The 16696-nt window shown below is 49.4% G+C and overlaps 2 protein-coding genes across 3 annotated transcripts; one reads left to right on the top strand and one right to left on the bottom strand.

The window, feature by feature from the left end:
* Positions 1–3: 3 nt before the first annotated feature.
* On the top strand, positions 4–13904 carry INTS11 (integrator complex subunit 11). 2 transcript variants are annotated; one of them, XM_082295853.1, is made up of 19 exons: positions 4–490; positions 1801–1873; positions 5048–5231; positions 5865–5962; positions 6688–6761; positions 6944–7172; positions 7264–7362; positions 7471–7505; positions 8135–8273; positions 8526–8590; positions 8854–9043; positions 9599–9682; positions 9808–9897; positions 10410–10572; positions 10821–10928; positions 11366–11427; positions 12206–12348; positions 12754–12883; positions 13605–13904. In XM_082295853.1, exons 3-19 carry the CDS (start codon positions 5204–5206, stop codon positions 13668–13670), a joined length of 1803 nt encoding a protein of 600 aa, XP_082151979.1. In that variant the 5' UTR covers positions 4–490; positions 1801–1873; positions 5048–5203; the 3' UTR covers positions 13671–13904. The 2 variants fall into 2 exon arrangements, with proteins under 2 accessions (XP_082151979.1, XP_082151978.1); XM_082295852.1 differs by lacking the exons at positions 4–490; positions 1801–1873 and adding an exon at positions 4795–4848.
* On the bottom strand, positions 2406–4649 carry CPTP (ceramide-1-phosphate transfer protein). Its single transcript, XM_082295854.1, has 2 exons — positions 4519–4649; positions 2406–3959 (listed from the first exon to the last, which is right to left on the bottom strand). Exons 1-2 carry the CDS (start codon positions 4644–4646, stop codon positions 3452–3454), a joined length of 636 nt encoding a protein of 211 aa, XP_082151980.1. The 5' UTR covers positions 4647–4649; the 3' UTR covers positions 2406–3451.
* Positions 13905–16696: the final 2792 nt, after the last annotated feature.

The following is a 16696-nucleotide window of genomic DNA, read 5'->3' as shown; positions in this document are numbered from 1 at the left end:
GGAAGAGGAGGTGGGAATTGTGTGGCCTGGCAGTGCTGTCACAAAGGGATCAGCTCATGCCACCTTCTTGGACATCTTGGCATCCTTGTGGCCGAGCAGGACATTCCTGGCACTGTCAGCAGAGCATCCCTGGACCCACTTGTGAGTTTTCTACTCTGAGTGTGAGCACCTTTTCCAATTAATCCTTTCTGCCAGCAAATAAATCCTTGGAGCTTCCCAAGAGAGGGAACAGAGGTAGAGACCAGTTTAGCTGTGAGGGTCAAGACTTTGTGTCCTTCACCCATGAACCAGCGATTCCCAGAGTGCTAATTCAAGGAGAGATGTGGGATTTTTCCTGGGATTTTCCTCCTCTGTGTATCCCAGCACACTGAGCACATTCCCTGCCCCAGGGGCTGTGGAGATGGAAGGATTTTGGACCCTGCTTTGCTGCTGCCAGAGCAGGAGGAGGGACACCAGCCTGGCCTTTCACTTTCCTCACAAAGAGCTGCAGGTAGGTGCTGATGTGGTGGTGGGAACCAACTGGGTGTAACTGAGGAGGAAATGCTGCTCACACCCTGGCAGAGCTGCAAACCACCCGATTTTGTCTCCTGCTTTGCCCTGTGCCTGGTGCTGAGCGTCCTTTTACCCCCTAAAAGGCAACAGCACCATCCCAAACTGGGATCTCCCCATGGGGAGCAGGGGGTGGAACCAAAAATAACAATTTCAAGCTCTGAGGAAACCAGTGCTGCTAAAAGCTTTCATCAAAATGGGGTTGAAGTTTGACAGCATCAAGAAAACACAAAAACATTTCCATTTTGGGACCAGTTGATGTCCCAGTGCTCCACCCCTCAAAGCTCTTCTCTGTCCCATCCCACCACCACCAGAACCACTTCATTTTCCATTTCTCCCCATCCCTGCTGACCCCAGCACGGCTCTCACCTCTCACACAGCGGCAGGGTGGGCTGGGAGCGAGCTGTCAGGTTCAGTGTGTCCTTCCCAAAGGGGAAAAGCCCCCCCAGGATAAAATCCCCTGGCCTGTGGAACTGAGCTGACAGGCACGAGGGGCTCAGGGAGGCAGCACAGCCAAAGCTCAGGCACAGCCAAAGCTCTGGCACCAGCATTTTGGGGGAAAAGGAATCTGGGAGAGGGAAGAAGAGCAGGGAATCTGGGCTCAGCACTTCCTGGGAAGCCTCTTTAAATAGAGCTCGGAGGGATTAAAGGAATGGCAGGGAATTTGTTTAGCAAAATGGATTCGATTTAATTTAGTGGGTGCACTCTTGAGTGCACTTGGGTGCAAACCACTGCCCTCATCCTGATTGCCTTTACCAGAGTGATTTACACATTCCTTGTGACAGCTGTGGAAATTTGGGTTCCTCTGGCAGAGGTGATAAAACTCAGGTGCCCCACTCTGATTTTGGTATACAGCAGTCATTATTATTTATATATTTTTTTTTAATTTGAGGTCACCTCATCACGGAAATAACCAAATCTTCCTCAGGGCATGGCACGAATTTGCCTGCAGAGGCCATTCCTAGGTCACAAGGTTGGGGAGCTGTCACTCAACTATACTGATATTTTTTTAGGAAGTTGTTACTGGCTGATCTAAGTTTTTTTCCTCACACTGAGCTGGGATATTAATTTCAGTTTAAACCCGAATTCACAGCATGATCATTTAGGTTCCATCGCTGTATTTTTTCTGTCCAGGGTTGGATTTTAGGACAGCTCTGAATGAAAAGTTCAATTTCCTGCATTTTCTACTGTATCAGAAAACATCTTTTGCTGCCAAAGTGATGTTCCAAGGCTGGAATATTTTCCTTGCAGGAAGAGAAGCAGATGCAGAGAGCTAAATACAGGAATACTTCAGGGAAGCACCAGTTGCAGCTGTGTTTTCCAGGTATGTTCATACTGGCATTTTTTAAAGGATACTTTCCCTTTCCTGGACTATGTAAGTGTCAGCTCTAACTGTAAAACTTTTTGAAATAAGTTCTAAACACAATCCTGAATTTTGGGCAAGTTCATCTTCAATATTAATATTTATCTCCTAAGAGGAGTAGTTGAGAATGAATGTGACAAGGGAGAAAATGTATTTTTCTTGTTGCCATACCACCACTTCAAGAGATCTAAATCCATTTTTTCCCTTGACCCACATTATTTAATTTAATTTAAGGCATTTCATTCACTGCCCAGGTGAAATACCAGCTGATCTCCAGGGAAATAAAACAGATTTTTCCAGGAAAGAAAGTGTGAGTAGGTCACAATGTAAATCATGTCCCTTCCACCACCACACCCCCAGAGTGTGATCCCACAGAGGACACTCCTCAGAAACACATTATTTGCATCATTTAATGTCGAGTTAGTCCAGGCTCCATGAGGTAATAGTGATTTCCTGAATTTTTCAGTGTTACATCAGGCCAAAAAGAGCCAATCACCCTGTGGGACTGCCCCGACTGTTCTGTCATCCCGGACTAACCCTGGGGTGCTTTTCCAGCTTTCCAAAAGCTCAGGAAATCCCATTTGACATCCTCTGGCTCTTCCAGTGATTTGCAATAGAAGCCAGAAGCATCACAAAGGAGTGATTTACAGTACAAGTGTGGCTTTTCCCCCACAGAGGCAGAGAAATCGTTTTTTTTGTAGGCATTTGACACATTCATAAATAAAATCAACACATAAGAACACAACTCAGAGGCATGGCTGGCAAACAGCTCCAGGCTGCAGCCTGGGCTGGATAAAGGGGATTATGCAGCACAGATTAAAATCTGCTGCACATCCCAAGTGCAAAAAGCATGGATTCAACAGGCAGGGATGTGACACAGAGAGAAGGTGCTGCTGGATGGATCCCTGCTCCAGGCCCAGCTTTCTCTTAAGGTAACAACATCCACCCCCACTTCCTTCAGTTCCTGGGGTCCCAGAATGAGCAGCAGTGATGGGGTGCCTGTGACAGGGAAAGGAGCTGCCTTTCCCACGTGCATTGCTCAGGATTATATTCTCCAGCAAAGCCCCCAGGTGGATTTTTGTATAAACCAAAGTGGCCAGGTGAGCTCACATGGGATAGAAACGTGTTCAGACACCACAGCTCAACTCTGGGCTGTCACACGAGGCCAGAATTATTGCTGTAAATGTACACAAGCTGCTGAAGTTTAGCTTAAAAAGGAAAACACCCCCCTCCCAGCCTTGCTGGGAACAACAACAACAAAAAAAATCCCTTAGCAGCTCATCCTAATGTGGATTTTTTTTTTCCCCTAACTGTAGAGCTCTACACACAAACTGACAGATGTAAAAAAAGAACTGGTCCACATTTTTCCCTTATAAAGTGAGGCATCCTGAATAGTTTGGCCAACTCCTCAACTCCAGGCTGGAAAGAAAAAGTGGAAATAACCAGCATCAGAGGCTTGTGCTTCTGTGAAAATGTGATTTTCACCCTGGGCTCATCCCGGTCCTGCTGGAATGTGGCTCGGTGGCCTCCCCCTCGCTGTCAGGGCAGGTCGAGCAGCTTGTGCTGTGCGAAGAGCTCCTGGGTGATGCTGTAAACATCGCCGATGTAGGGGATGGCCTCTCCCAGCATAGCCACGGCCTCCTCTCGCGGGCCCACGTTCATGATCTCCAGGAAGGCATCGCGGGAGGGCAGCGCGCAGAACGCCACGGTGGCGGCCTTGCGGACCACCCAGGGGTGGTAAGCGGCCAGCGAGGCGTTGTAGGCGTCGGTGCAGACCACGGAGGTGCGGGAATCGCCGGAGCGCAGCCCCTCCAGGAAGAGCTGGAGCCAGCGCAGGGCGCGGTGCAGCCGCAGCACCGTGCGGCAGCCGGAGTCGGAGCGGGCCCGCAGCGCCGCCGGCCCCGCCGCCAGCTCGTGGCGCACCATGGACTGCAGCGACACGTACTGCTGTCCCTGCCGGCCCCCGCAGTGCCCCTCCAGCAGCGACACCTTGGCCACCGCGTCCTTGGAGATGAACGAGAAGACGGTGCCCAGGCTCTGCAGGAACCTGCGGGAGGGGAGTTAGGGGGTTACAGAAGGGTTTGGGGTAGATGGGGGAATAGGAGCAGGCAGCTCGCACGCGCTGCTATGGACCCGCTATCCCCGGTTCTCCAGCCTGGCCTTGGACACTTCCAGGGATGGGGCAGCCGCAGCTTCTCTGGGAAATCCATCCCAATGCCTCCCCCATCGTCACAGCCAGGAATTCCTTCCCAATATCCTGTCTAACCCTAGTCTCTGCCAGTTCGAATCCACCCCTCCTTGCCCTGCCACTCCAGGCTCCTGTAAATAGTCGCGCTCCATCTTCCCTGTCAGCTCCGGTGCTGGAAAAGGCCACAACTCGTTTTAATGGGTTAAACTAGGGAAACTGCTCTGAACTCCTGATAATATAACAGTGTACGATCCTCCGTGGCCTAAAGCAGATGGGACATTAGGAAGAAACAGCAGTCACGTTCTAAGGGAGATCTCCCATCCGTCATTATGGAGCCATCGCTGCTTGTCCTGTCACTCCATCCTTCTGCCCACAGCCCCCCTCCAAGGGCAATACCCGCTCGCTCCCGGGCACTCACCGGATGAGCCCCCGCCAGCCGCTCAGGTAGGGCTCCAGCAGCACCTCCCGCTGCTCCGTCACGCACCTCTGGAAGGCCTCGAGAACCTCCCGCAGGCTGAACGCGCCCGCGGCCGCGACCGCCGCCATCGCCCTTCCTCTTCCTCCTCCTTCCCGCACGCCCGGCTCGGCCAATCAGCGCCGCGTCCCTCACCCCGCTGGCCAATCCGCTTTGCGTGCGTCACCGCGGCTCGGCCAATCCGCGCGGGGTGCGCGAGGGGCGGGGCCCGCCGGCGCCGCGCAGGCGCGGAGGAGGCGCCGGGCGCTGTGAGGGGCTGTGGGCCGGGCCTGGGTGAGTTTGCGGGGTTTTGGGGGAGTTATGGGGTTTTTATGTGGTTTTTATATGGTTTTATGCTTTTTTTTGGTGTGTTTTTGTGTGCTTCTACTTGTGTTTCCCCCCTCACAGCGGTGATGGTCGATATCTAAGCCAAGAACGGCCGATTTTCCACAAGTTGTTTATTATCTTACCCGTGTTTTCTGTCTCTTCTCAGGAAGAAGTTCGGCCTCTGCTCGAGTCTTCGGCCAGACACTGAAAAATATTTGAAATGGCCCCTGTAAAACCTGCGAAATCTTCTCTTTTTGTGGCCCCCACGGATCGACTTTTGGAGTAATTTTCTGTGCGGGTTTGGGACCTGGAGTATGTTAAAATGCCTGAGATCAAAGTCACTCCTTTGGGTAAGTCCAGCCCAAAATCGTCTTGAAATACAAACACTGAAAACCTGTGGAATTTGGAATTCAGGATAATTTTGGCCAGACTTCTGGGGCAGTGTGCAGAATGCCCTGATGTGATTCCTGTCAGCATCTCACCATCCTCCCTTCCTCTTCCCAGTGACAGTTACAGCTATTTTGATTAATTAATCAGGGTTAATTGATATGTTCTGGTAAAGATATTGGTGGTAAAGACACTGTGGTATTGTGGTAGAGCATTAATTCATCTACACTGCTAAAGAGCCACAGAAAGAAAATATTTCTCTTTTTTTCCTTGTTTAATCTTTTTTTATGGGTTCATACTGAGGGGGCAGAGGATGTGCTGAGCAGGAGAACTGCTTTATTTAATTTTCAATCTTGGTGTGGACTTAATTAGAGCTTAATGAGAGCAGAGCAGCTGGGGAGGTGCAGAAGAAACAGAGTTCTAATCCTTGCCAGATAAAGGATTCTTTTCTCTTCCTTCAAACTGCAGTTGCAGGAAGTTTGTGCAGGCCTTTCCCTGCTTGTCCTTTGAAAGAACTGCAGCTGTTGCCAGAGGTGTTTTGCTGGTGTTTTACTGGTGTTTTACTGGTGTTTTACTGATGTTTTGCTGGTGTCCAGGTGCTGGGCAGGACGTGGGTAGGAGCTGCATCCTGGTGTCCATCGCTGGGAAGAACGTGATGCTGGACTGTGGGATGCACATGGGCTACAACGATGATGTGAGTGCAGCATCCCCTGACACAGCCATCCCCTGAGCACCTTTGGGCACCTCTGTCAGCCACTGCTGGAGCTGGAGTAGGGCAGAGCTGCTCTTTCCCCTTGAAAAATCTCCCTTCTTGCCCAAAATCATCCATCCCCTCAAGTATTCAAGTGTGTGAAATGCTGCCCTCCTTTCCCTGGCTGGTGGACTTTGGAAAAATACCCATGAAGGCAGCTGCAAATGCTCCATTCCAGGTGGTTTTGGCCTCTCTGGATTTCCTGTGAGCAGGATTCCTGTCCTTAGCTCGACTGCTTTGGGGCAGTTCATTCCTTGTGGGATCCTCACCACACATCTGAAGCTCCAGGGAGAGAGAAGGAAACACTCCTGGTTTTGGGTCCCCTGACACCAGCAGGAAAGGAATAAAGCACCAATATTCTGTAGGATTAAGAGTTCAAGCAGCAAATGGGCTGTGACAGGAAAGCTTTTGGGGCTTTGTGCCTCAGAGCCAGCATGTGTTGGGCACCTGTTCTACTTGGAAGATAAAATAATTTATATAAATAATTTATTTATTGAGGGGTCAGTTCTCTGTCTGTGCCCTCCTTTGTGCCTCTCCCTGCACACAAAAGCTGCTGGCGCTGCCTGGAGAGGGATCAGCACATTCCCAGTGTTCCAGGCCCTTCACTCCATGGGGTTTTTGGATCAGTGATGCATTCCTGATGGTTGCCTGTTTTCCCATGGCTGCAGAGGCGCTTCCCTGACTTTTCCTACATCACCCAGAACGGAAGGCTGACGGATTTCCTGGACTGTGTCATCATCAGGTGAGGCACTTCCCTCCTTCTGGGAAATGGGAATGCTTTTTGTGCTGTCCCTAACATCCCAAACACTCTCCAAGTCCATCCCTCATATTTTGGGTGGTTTTCCATGTCGTGCAGAGCTGGAGAAGGTCTGGGAACCACCCCAGCTGAATTCTGTGCAACCACTGTGGGGTTTTTTTTTGCAGCCACTTCCACCTGGACCACTGTGGGGCCCTGCCCTATTTCAGTGAGATGGTTGGGTACGATGGCCCCATTTACATGACCCACCCCACCAAGGCCATCTGCCCCATCCTGCTGGAGGACTACAGGAAAATCACCGTGGACAAGAAAGGGGAAACCAACTTCTTCACCTCCCAGATGATCAAAGACTGCATGAAGAAGGTGGTGGCTGTGCACCTTCACCAGACAGTGCAGGTGAAAGGGCATTTCTGGTGTTGCAGGAGGCAAAAAAATGGATTTGAATTGAAAATGTTGGCATTAATGAAGTGTTTTGCTGTTGGGGCAGGTGGATGAGGAGCTGGAGATCAAGGCCTACTATGCAGGCCACGTGCTGGGAGCTGCCATGTTCCAGATCAAGGTTGGGTGTGAGTCTGTGGTTTACACTGTGAGTATGCCCAGATTTGGAATGATTTCCCTCTTATTACCTCTAGATATTCCCAGATATTCCCTCCATTGCCTCAAAAATATCACTGGGTTTCTCTTCTCCCCTCAGGGTGATTATAACATGACACCAGACAGACACTTGGGGTAAGCAAAAAGCTGAATTTTGGTGAGTTTTGAGTATTTCTCACTGGAAGATTTCAGCACAGCTGCTGTTAAGAGTAGGGCTCACCAGCTTTGATTTTTTGGAGTATTTAATGATGTCTTTGCTGGAAACATAAATGCACTTTTGAATTGTGAGGGTGAAGAGATTTACATTAAACCTGCCAGACAGACCTTAATGTAATCTGAATACTCACATTTTATCTTCTGACTACTCACATCAATCTATTTTTAGGGCTGTATAATAATTGGACTTCAATGTTTGAAATGTCTTTTCATGGCGTTTTTACTTTCTAAGAGATTATTAATCACAAACCTCAGCCCTCAGTGTATTTTCACTGGTATAATGAGAGATTTATAATATTCCTGCTATTCAGGTGAATATTTTAATGCATGTAAACCTGGATAAATGTTCCTTTTCAAGGTCTGTAATCTCAATTTTGACCTGGATTAATTGAAATGAACTGAAGCTGCCACAGAATTCCTAAGGCCCACCTTTACTCCTGTTTCCTCTGGCCACAGTGACATTCCCCAGCCAGCGTGGAGACCTTCAGATCAAAAAAGCCAGAAAGCATCTCCTGATTTGCTTTTTGGTTTGAATTCCCTCTGTTCAGAGCTGCCTGGATTGATAAATGCCGCCCTGATCTGCTGATCAGTGAATCCACCTATGCCACCACCATCAGGGACTCCAAACGCTGCAGGGAGAGGGATTTCCTGAAGAAAGTTCACGAGACTGTGGAACGAGGGGGGAAGGTACAGTGGCCTTTTCCATGGATTTGTTGGTTTCAAATCATCCAGGAGAGAAGAGAAATTCCCCTGGGTGCAGGGAGAGCTGTGCCTGTGCCTTTCATTCCAAACTGCCCAACACATTGGTGGGAATTGGAAGAACATCAGGAAGTGAGAGGAAGCTAAGGGATTTGTTCAGAAATAATAACCACAGTGCATTTGATGCTGTTTGGCTTTCACAAATCCCACCTGAAGTCCTAAATTCCACCTCCATTGCAGGTTCTCATCCCGGTTTTTGCCCTTGGACGTGCCCAGGAGCTTTGTATTTTATTGGAGACTTTCTGGTGAGTGCAGCCTGGGCATGTCCCACCTGCTTTTTGTCCTCCTTTGTGCTCCTCCTGTGTCTGATGAGTATTGGGAATGGCAGGAATTTGGCTGCAGTGACAAGGAGAAGGGCACTAAAGCCTGCATTGTTACAATATTGATTTATAGCTCCTGAAAATAGGGAAGCACACACCAAAAACCCCTTGGGACACTCCCCAGTTACGGACTCCCAGTATGGATAGCCAGGAAATACTTTGCCCCTCACAGATCACTTCTTTTTCAGGGAAAGGATGAACCTGAAGGCTCCAATTTACTTTTCCACGGGCCTGACAGAGAAAGCCAATCACTACTACAAACTCTTCATCACCTGGACTAACCAGAAAATCCGGAAAACTTTTGTGCAGAGGAACATGTTTGAGTTCAAACACATCAAAGCCTTTGACAGAGCCTTTGCAGACAACCCAGGGCCCATGGTAGGTGGGTGTTGGGGAGGGACCAGAGCAGGATTGGGGGGTCTGGCAGCTCTTTTATTCCACAATGGTCCCAAATCCTGCTGGGAAAAGCACCCTGAGCATCCTCCACCCTATCAATCCCACCCAAAAACCTCATGTGGCCAGGCCATCCCTATGAATATTAAAGCTCTTTCTATTTTTATTTCACTGAAGGTAAAACACTCAGAGAAAATTAAAATTTTGCATGTTTGTATCATCTACAGATCCTGATTCAAGCCAGGATTTTCTTTTCCACACAAGCTTTTCTTGCTGCTTTAATTCTGACTGGTTTATTTGGTACCACTATAAAACCACTCAAGAGTTTTCCATCAGATGCTCACAAATACTTCCTAAAACTGTATCTCAGCTCCTGGGAATTTTAGACAGGGTGGGGAGAAAATCAAATAGCAAAAATCCCTATTTTTGTAGTGTTGGTGATGGGCATTGGTGGATGCTCTGCACAGATGTAGGATATTTATATAAATAATGGAAAAATTTGTTTTCTGTATTGATTTATGACACATTTTTGACTTCCAGGTGGTGTTTGCAACGCCTGGAATGCTCCATGCAGGACAGTCCCTTCAAATCTTCAGGAAGTGGGCAGGGAATGAGAAGAATATGGTAAGAAATTGGGGTTTTGGGTGATGTTTTATGGCAATGTGAATCCTAAGGACTGAGGCTGTAGGAGAGCTTTTCCTGAGGAGCTGGAATTCAAGGAATTGTTGATTTTTCCTGGTTTTCCCCAGGTGATCATGCCTGGCTACTGCGTCCAGGGCACTGTGGGCCACAAGATCCTCAGTGGGCAAAGGAAGCTGGAGATGGAAGGAAGACAAATTGTGAGTTTGATTCTCCATTTGGGGCAAGTTCTTGTCCTTGCAGTGGGAATAGGATGAATCCAACACTGAAAATACCTCAAAATCTTTGGATTTGGAGTTGCACTTGGTTTTTTTTTCCCTTTTGCAGTAGCGAAGTTGGACTTGGGTTTTTTCCCCCTTGCATTAATTTCTGTCCTAAAACTGTGAGGGGCCCTTTGCTTCTGCCATAAAACTTTGAGGGGCACTTTATAATGTTTAATAGTGAGGCCCTATTAGGCAAATAGGTAAAAATTACATCTATTTCAGCAGATTAGGATAATAAAACACCAGCTGACCTTAAATATTTGGGGATTTGTGTGACAAATATTGTCTGAAATGGGGCAGCGTGAGCCTTTAAGTTATGAAAGCTTTTTCTTAAGACAATTTAGGTTTTCTCCTTCCTCCTTTCAATGAAATCCAGAGGGATCTGGGTCTGGGTGTGTGTGTTCCAAAGGAATTCCCAGTTCCCAAGCCCTGTGCTCTGCTCCCCCCAGCTGGAAGTGAAGATGCAGGTGGAGTACATGTCCTTCAGTGCCCACGCCGATGCCAAGGGCATCATGCAGCTGATCCGCCAGGCTGAGCCCCGGAATGTGCTCCTGGTCCATGGGGAAGCCAAGAAAATGGAGTTCCTGAAGCAGAAAATCGAGCAGGAATTCCGTAGGTATCCCTGGGAGGGGAAGGAACGGCCTCCAAGCTTTAAAGGCACGTTTTTGATCCGCTGGCCCTCAGCACAGTCAGGTGGGGTGGCATTTACAGCTCCCCTCAAGGAACTGATGCCTGTAACATCTTCATTGGCATTAATTAAGCCCAGTTAATTGCAGTGAGCCCCTTGGACATGAGTTAGGATTGTTTGGTGCGTTTCCAGCTGCCTCAGGGGGGGCTGACAGGAGTTGTTCCCTTTGCAGATGTCAGCTGCTACATGCCAGCCAACGGAGAGACCACCACCATCCTCACCAACCCCTGCATCCCTGTGGACATCTCCCTGGGCCTCCTCAAGAGGGAAACAGCCATAGGTGACACTTCCCACCCCAATCTTCCTCCCTGCTGCTGTTTTTTTATAGTGTTGGTGTTGGCAGAAAGCTGTAAATTTATACTGAATAACGTTTAAAATCGATGTGCACACCGTGCCTGGTCTGCTACCCGTGTGTGCTTGTAGCAGCTGGGTTTGGGGAAGCTGGAATTACTTTTATAAACTCAATTTTAGAAAAATAATCTCATTCTCACATCAGGAAGTGCTCTGGGAAGAGAGGGAGTTGCTCTGGATCATTATTTCTTAGGTGTCAATATTTCTGATAATGGTTAAGCACCATTGATGAACTGCGAAGTGTAAAATTTTCATGTCTGAACCTCAGCAGGACCTCAGAGCTCCAACCTCAGTCCCAGAGCAGCAGTTTTTGGGTGAAAAACCAGCACCTCACGTTGTGTTTTTCTCCCCCTGGCCTCGCTTTAGGTCCTTTACCAGATGCCAAGAAGCCAAAGCTCATGCACGGCACGTTACTCATGAAGGATAACGTGAGTGAAAGAGTCCTTGTGCTTCACTTGCGTCCTCTCAGGGTGTTTTTGTGTCCCCTCTGAGGGTGTTTTGTGTCCCCTCTGAGGGTGTTTTTGTGTCCTCTCTGAGGGTGTTTTGTGTCCTCTCAGGGTGTTTTGTGTCCTCTCTGAAGGTGTTTTTGTGTCCTCTGAGGGTGTTTTGTGTCCTCTCTGAGGGTGTTTTGTGTCCTCTCTGAGGGTGTTTTGTGTCCTCTCAGGGTGTGTTTTTGTGTCCTCTCAGGGTGTGTTTTTGTGTCCTCTCAGGGTGTTTTGTGTCCTCTCTGAAGGTGTTTTTGTGTCCTCTGAGGGTGTTTTGTGTCCTCTCAGGGTGTGTTTTTGTGTCCTCTGAGGGTGTTTTGTGTCCTCTCAGGGTGTGTTTTTGTGTCCTCTCAGGGTGTGTTTTGGGTCCTCTCAGGGTGATGTCACGTTCTGGGTGCACAAGGAACCCAAATGAGCGGCTCTGCTTTCTCACAAAGGACATGCAGTTCTTACTCTTCATCTTTATTTTTAAGCACCATTCCCCTGCTCAAAGTCAAACCAACTTGCAGAGAGCAGCCTTATTTTGTTCAATATTTATTTATTCCTGTCCAGGTGGATGTTTTGTCCCAGGCTTACCCCTCCCTTTCCTGCAGTGACAAACACCCAGCGATATTGCAGCACGGAAAGGGAACAGCCTTCCCTGCTGACCCCAGGGCAGCAACACAACTCCACAAGGCTCAGAGGAGTGGTTTTTCCATGGATTTCTCCCTTTCTCCCTCAGAGTTTCCGGCTGGTTTCCCCCGAGCAGGCCCTGAAGGAGCTGGGGCTGGCGGAGCATCAGCTGCGCTTCACCTGCCGCGTGCACATCCAGGACCCGCGCAAGGAGCACGAGACCGTGCTCAGGGTCTACAACCACCTCAAGGGGTGAGCTCTGCTTTCCTGGGAAGGGTTTTTAATCCCTCAGGGATGGAGCTGAGCTTATTCCCAAGGCTGGTGTAGCACAGATCCCCTTCCTTTGAGCTGGGAACAGCAGAACCGTCGGAGTTGTTTTTCCCGTCGTGCAGCATCCCGAGAGTTCTTTCCTTGGGAGAGCAGGGCTCAGATTGGAGCTGTAGAGCCTGGGATGAACTCTGCAGGAATAATTTCTGTAGGAAATGCTCCATGATTAACACAAGCACCAGAATAAGCCAATGGATCAGCCCTGTTTGCCCTGTCTGGGGCAGAGGGTGCTGGCTCAGACACAGCTAAGACAGGAACAGGCTGAAGGTTGGGATAAAGATCCAGGGGTGACCCAGCACCCCCAATAAATCCCATCCCCTCTCTCTCCAGGATCCTGAAGGATTACTCAGTGCAGCATCTCCCTGATGGCTCCATCACTGTGGAGTCCATCCTGATCCAGGCCACAGCGCACTCGGAGGATCAAGGAACCAAAGTCCTGCTCGTGTCCTGGACCTACCAGGTGGGAATTCCTGATTTCTGACCTGAATTCCTTCCATTCCAAACCTTTCCTGCACTGGGGGTGGCTGTGAGGGGTGAATCTTCTTCCTTCTGGCTTTGAAGGAGCTGTCCTGGAAGATGAGGGGAGTCCCTGCTGTTTTCTGACCACGTGGGGTTGAGCAGAAATGGTTTTATAGGAGCTCTCAGGGCCCACTGAAGCACAGGCAACTTTTGGGGTAATTACACTGAATTCCAGTTAATTCAGTTCTCTCTGTGTTTTGAGCACTGCTGAGTATTTCACATTGTGGTTCTTACTGGGAAGATGTAAAACAAGTAGAAAACTCTGATCTTAACATTCTTTTATTTCACAGTCATTCCATCATCTTTGCTTTCTGTGGCTGGATTATTAAATCCTTTCTTGACAGCAAGGAAATGCTTCTGGAGGGCCAAGCAATAAGATCAGTGGTTCTTTATTCCTTGATTTCAAGCAAAAATGGGGCTTTTCCTCAAAGGAAATCCCTCAGGTCCTTTGAGAAATGGGAGTTTCACACCAATCTTTTGTAAGAACACCCAGAAATTCATTTGTGGATTGTTTCCATTTCTGAACACAGCTCACCTTAGATCTTGCAGGGTCCAGGAACTCTCTCAGTTCATTTCTAGGTACCAAAATTAAATTTACTGCCCCAGCTGGGACAGTCAAGAGGAAGATTTGGCTCTCATCCCATTTCTCTTTATCTTTTTAGGACGAAGAGCTGGGCAGTTATCTCACATCCCTCCTGAAGAAAGGCTTGCCCCAGAGCACGCCCTGAGAGCAGAGCCCAGCCTGGGGGGGGGGTCACAGATTTTATTTTGTTTACATTGTCAATGCTTTTTCTGGTTGGTTTTAGTAAAAGAATTCCAGTGTTTGTCCAATTCCTGCAGTGACACCTTTTCCCCCTTGGACAAACCTATCCAGGGAGTCAAGAACCTGTTTTGAAACAGATCTGAGGAACAATTTTCGAGTTGAATACACACTACAGTAAAAATTACTCAGTGTTTTCTCCTCCCACAGCTCATTTCCTTTCAAATCCCAGCAGTGCTGCCTGAAACAATTAAAACTCAAAGTACAAAAGCATAACAGAGCCTATAGAAAGTGTAAAAGCCTCAATGTGCTGATGACCAAGCAGCAAAACTTCTTTAATTCCCCATCCTTCCCTCAGGGACAGCTGCAAGGAGCCTCCAACCCATTTTTTTTACCTTTATCCACAGCATAAAGATTGTGCTTGGCTGATAAAACCAGTCCCCCTCCAGTGCTGGGAGGATTTTCCACAGCCTATAAATGGGATAAAACCAGCAATTTCTGCTAAAGGTAAAGGATTATTTTGTGCTGATGCTCCCTCTGAGGCTCTCACAGCGTCAGGATCTTCACCAAACACTCCCAAGGAACACAGGGATCATCATTTTCCAGAGTTCAGAAAAGCTGATTTTCTGACCAGTTTAAAAAATATTGGCAAAATACAGGAAGGGAGAGGCCAGAGGCCAAGCTGGTGTTTTAACAGTAATTAATAAGAGGTGTCCAATCAAGAACAACAACAAACACAATGCTGCACCCCCAAAAATCAACCAGGGCAGAGCTTCAGCTCTATTTCAGTGAATCCCAGCTCTTGGTTTGCTCCCTGCACAGCTCAGGGGGGTTGGGGAGTGGCTTTGGCAGATCAGAGCAGCCTCCCAGAGCCAACCCCCCACCAGAACCCTGGGATTTCCCCCAAACCTGCACCCCCAGTGCTCCTTTCCCACCTCTTTCCTGCCTGTCCCTGCCCCAAGAGCACCAAAACTCGGCTGACTCTGGGCAGAAGCTGCAGCAGCCACTGCTGAGCAAAGAGAAACTGAGAAATCCTCCAGTGGCACAATGACTGATCCCCCAAACCATTCTGCCACAAAAATCCTGCTCCAGTGCAGTCCAGTCCTGCTCCAGGCAGAGTCCAGGAACAGCACAGCCTGGGGAACCCAGCACCCGGGCACAGGGTGAGTTTGAGACTGCATTTGGAAATCCAAATCCTGATTTTTGTTAATCTGCTGCTCTCAGCTGCCCCCAGTCCCTTTACAAAGTTTTGGGGTGGTGTCTGAACGAGCAGAACTGAGCCTGTGCCTCTGCTGCACCAAAACTCCACATCCTCTGGAGTAAACTCAGGTCTAAGCAGGTTTTAAGCCAGGCCTGTGGTTTTCTGGTGCCTCAGCAATCGCCCACAAATGACAAAGTCTTCTCCAGAGTCTCAGTTTCACAGGGGATGGAAACTCAGCAGTTCTCAGAAGCCACGTGGGGTCTGTTAGTACAAGAAAAGGGGTGAGGAAAGGTCAGATAATTGTGTTTCTATCACCAAATGTGACTGGAAAAAAGAACTTTTTGACATTTCAAGAGGACCACACAGCACAAAGTTGGGCCAGCTCCTGCAGGAACTCCCCGAGCCTGTGGGGAGAGGAGCTTGTTCATCACTGATAAATCCTGGGATTTATCAAATCTCTGCTCCCTTCTAAACCTCCATTAATCAGTGTCCAGCTTGGATCCACAGGCACTCGAGGCTGGAAACCTTGGAATATTCCTCGGGAAGCCAAGGGAGGATGAGAAGCCCCTATTTGGCTGTGGAATGTGGGCAGCAGCCTGGGAGGGAACAGGAGCCCTCCAAAACATGGAAAAGCCCAGCAGGGCTGCCTGGATCCTTCAAATCACCCCTTCCTGGGATGTGCTGCTTCCCTGGGAAACAGCCCTGGCTTCTACCAACCCCAAAATTAAACAGAATGAGCCCAAAACATCACTGAACACAAAACCAGGAGGCCTGTCCAAGGATCCAGCTCCCCCAAGGATTGTCCCAGTTTCCTGATCAAATCTCCAGCTGCTTTAACAGCCACCACATGGGAAAAAAAAAATCTAAAAAAAAGGGTTTTCCAGGTTTGTTTTTAAGGATAGTTGGAAAGATCAGCTCTGTGTGTACCTGGAGTGGATCAGTTGATTCCATCCCCGTGGTTTTTCCTTCCATGCCTCTGCCTGGGTTTGTAGTCCCAGGAGGGGTCCCCGAAATTCTGGTCACAGATGGTGAACACCCTCTTAGACCTGAGCCTGAGCCTGAAGGGGCAGTGCCAGTGCCTGCTGGAGGAGTGGAAATAGTACAGGAGGGGGTTGAGGCAGCAGCTGCAGCTCGCCAGGGCTGAGGTCACCCTCTGGATCTCGGGGATCAGGCTGGGGAACGGCTCCCTCTGGATCCCCTGGAGCCCCAGCAGGAAGCGCAGCAGCTGGGTGAGGTGGTGGGGCAGGAAGCAGAGGGCACAGATGCCCAGGATGATGGAGATGGTGCCCAGGGCCTTCCTCTTGGCAGCTCTGCGCCGGCTCTGCCAGATGCTCCTGGCCACCAGCGGGAAGCCCAGCAGGATGATGGAAAACGGCACAACCACCCCAAAAATGAAGGCCAGGATGGTGTGAGGGGCTGTGGGGTGAGCCCAGCTCCCAGGGAAGCTGCCAAAGCAGGCTGTGCTGCTCCTCACCCCCCTGCTGTGGAGGACCAGCGGGACAGTGCCACCAAGGGCCACCACCCACAGGGCTGTGGCCAGCAGCAGGTAGTGGGTGGCCCTGAGCTGGATGGAGGTGAAGGGGTGCAGCACTGCCAGCCACAGATCTGCACAGAGGCAGCTGAAAAAGGCGACGCTCAGGGAGATGTGGAGGCAGAACAGAGCCCCTGTGACCCTGCAGGCCGTGTCCCCAAAGGCCCAGGTGTCCCCACGCAGCTGGGAATGGATGTGGAGGGGCAGCACACAAAGGAACAGGGTGTCCAGCAGGGCCAGCTGCAGCAGCAGGATGTAGGAG

Source organism: Coloeus monedula, assembly GCF_965178545.1.
Source record: "Coloeus monedula genome assembly, chromosome: 22".
Classification (NCBI taxonomy): Eukaryota; Metazoa; Chordata; class Aves; order Passeriformes; family Corvidae; genus Coloeus; species Coloeus monedula.
The sequence above is the reverse complement of the archived record's forward strand: the minus strand, read 5'-3'. Positions and strand labels throughout refer to the sequence as shown.

What these genes read in the sequence shown, in the direction of transcription:
- CPTP (XM_082295854.1), bottom strand. Translation starts at nt 4,646, where the DNA reads ATGGCGGCGGTCGCGGCCGCGGGCGCGTTCAGCCTGCGGGAGGTTCTC. An exon ending in GGCTGGCGGGGGCTCATCCG is followed by an intron (nt 3,960 to 4,518) that starts GTGAGTGCCCGG and finishes CCCCTCCCGCAG; the next exon opens with GTTCCTGCAGAGCCTGGGCA.
- INTS11 (XM_082295853.1), top strand. Translation starts at nt 5,204, where the DNA reads ATGCCTGAGATCAAAGTCACTCCTTTGG. An exon ending in CTGGACTGTGTCATCATCAG is followed by an intron (nt 6,762 to 6,943) that starts GTGAGGCACTTC and finishes TTTTTTTTGCAG; the next exon opens with CCACTTCCACCTGGACCACT. An exon ending in GTCTACAACCACCTCAAGGG is followed by an intron (nt 12,349 to 12,753) that starts GTGAGCTCTGCT and finishes CTCTCTCTCCAG; the next exon opens with GATCCTGAAGGATTACTCAG.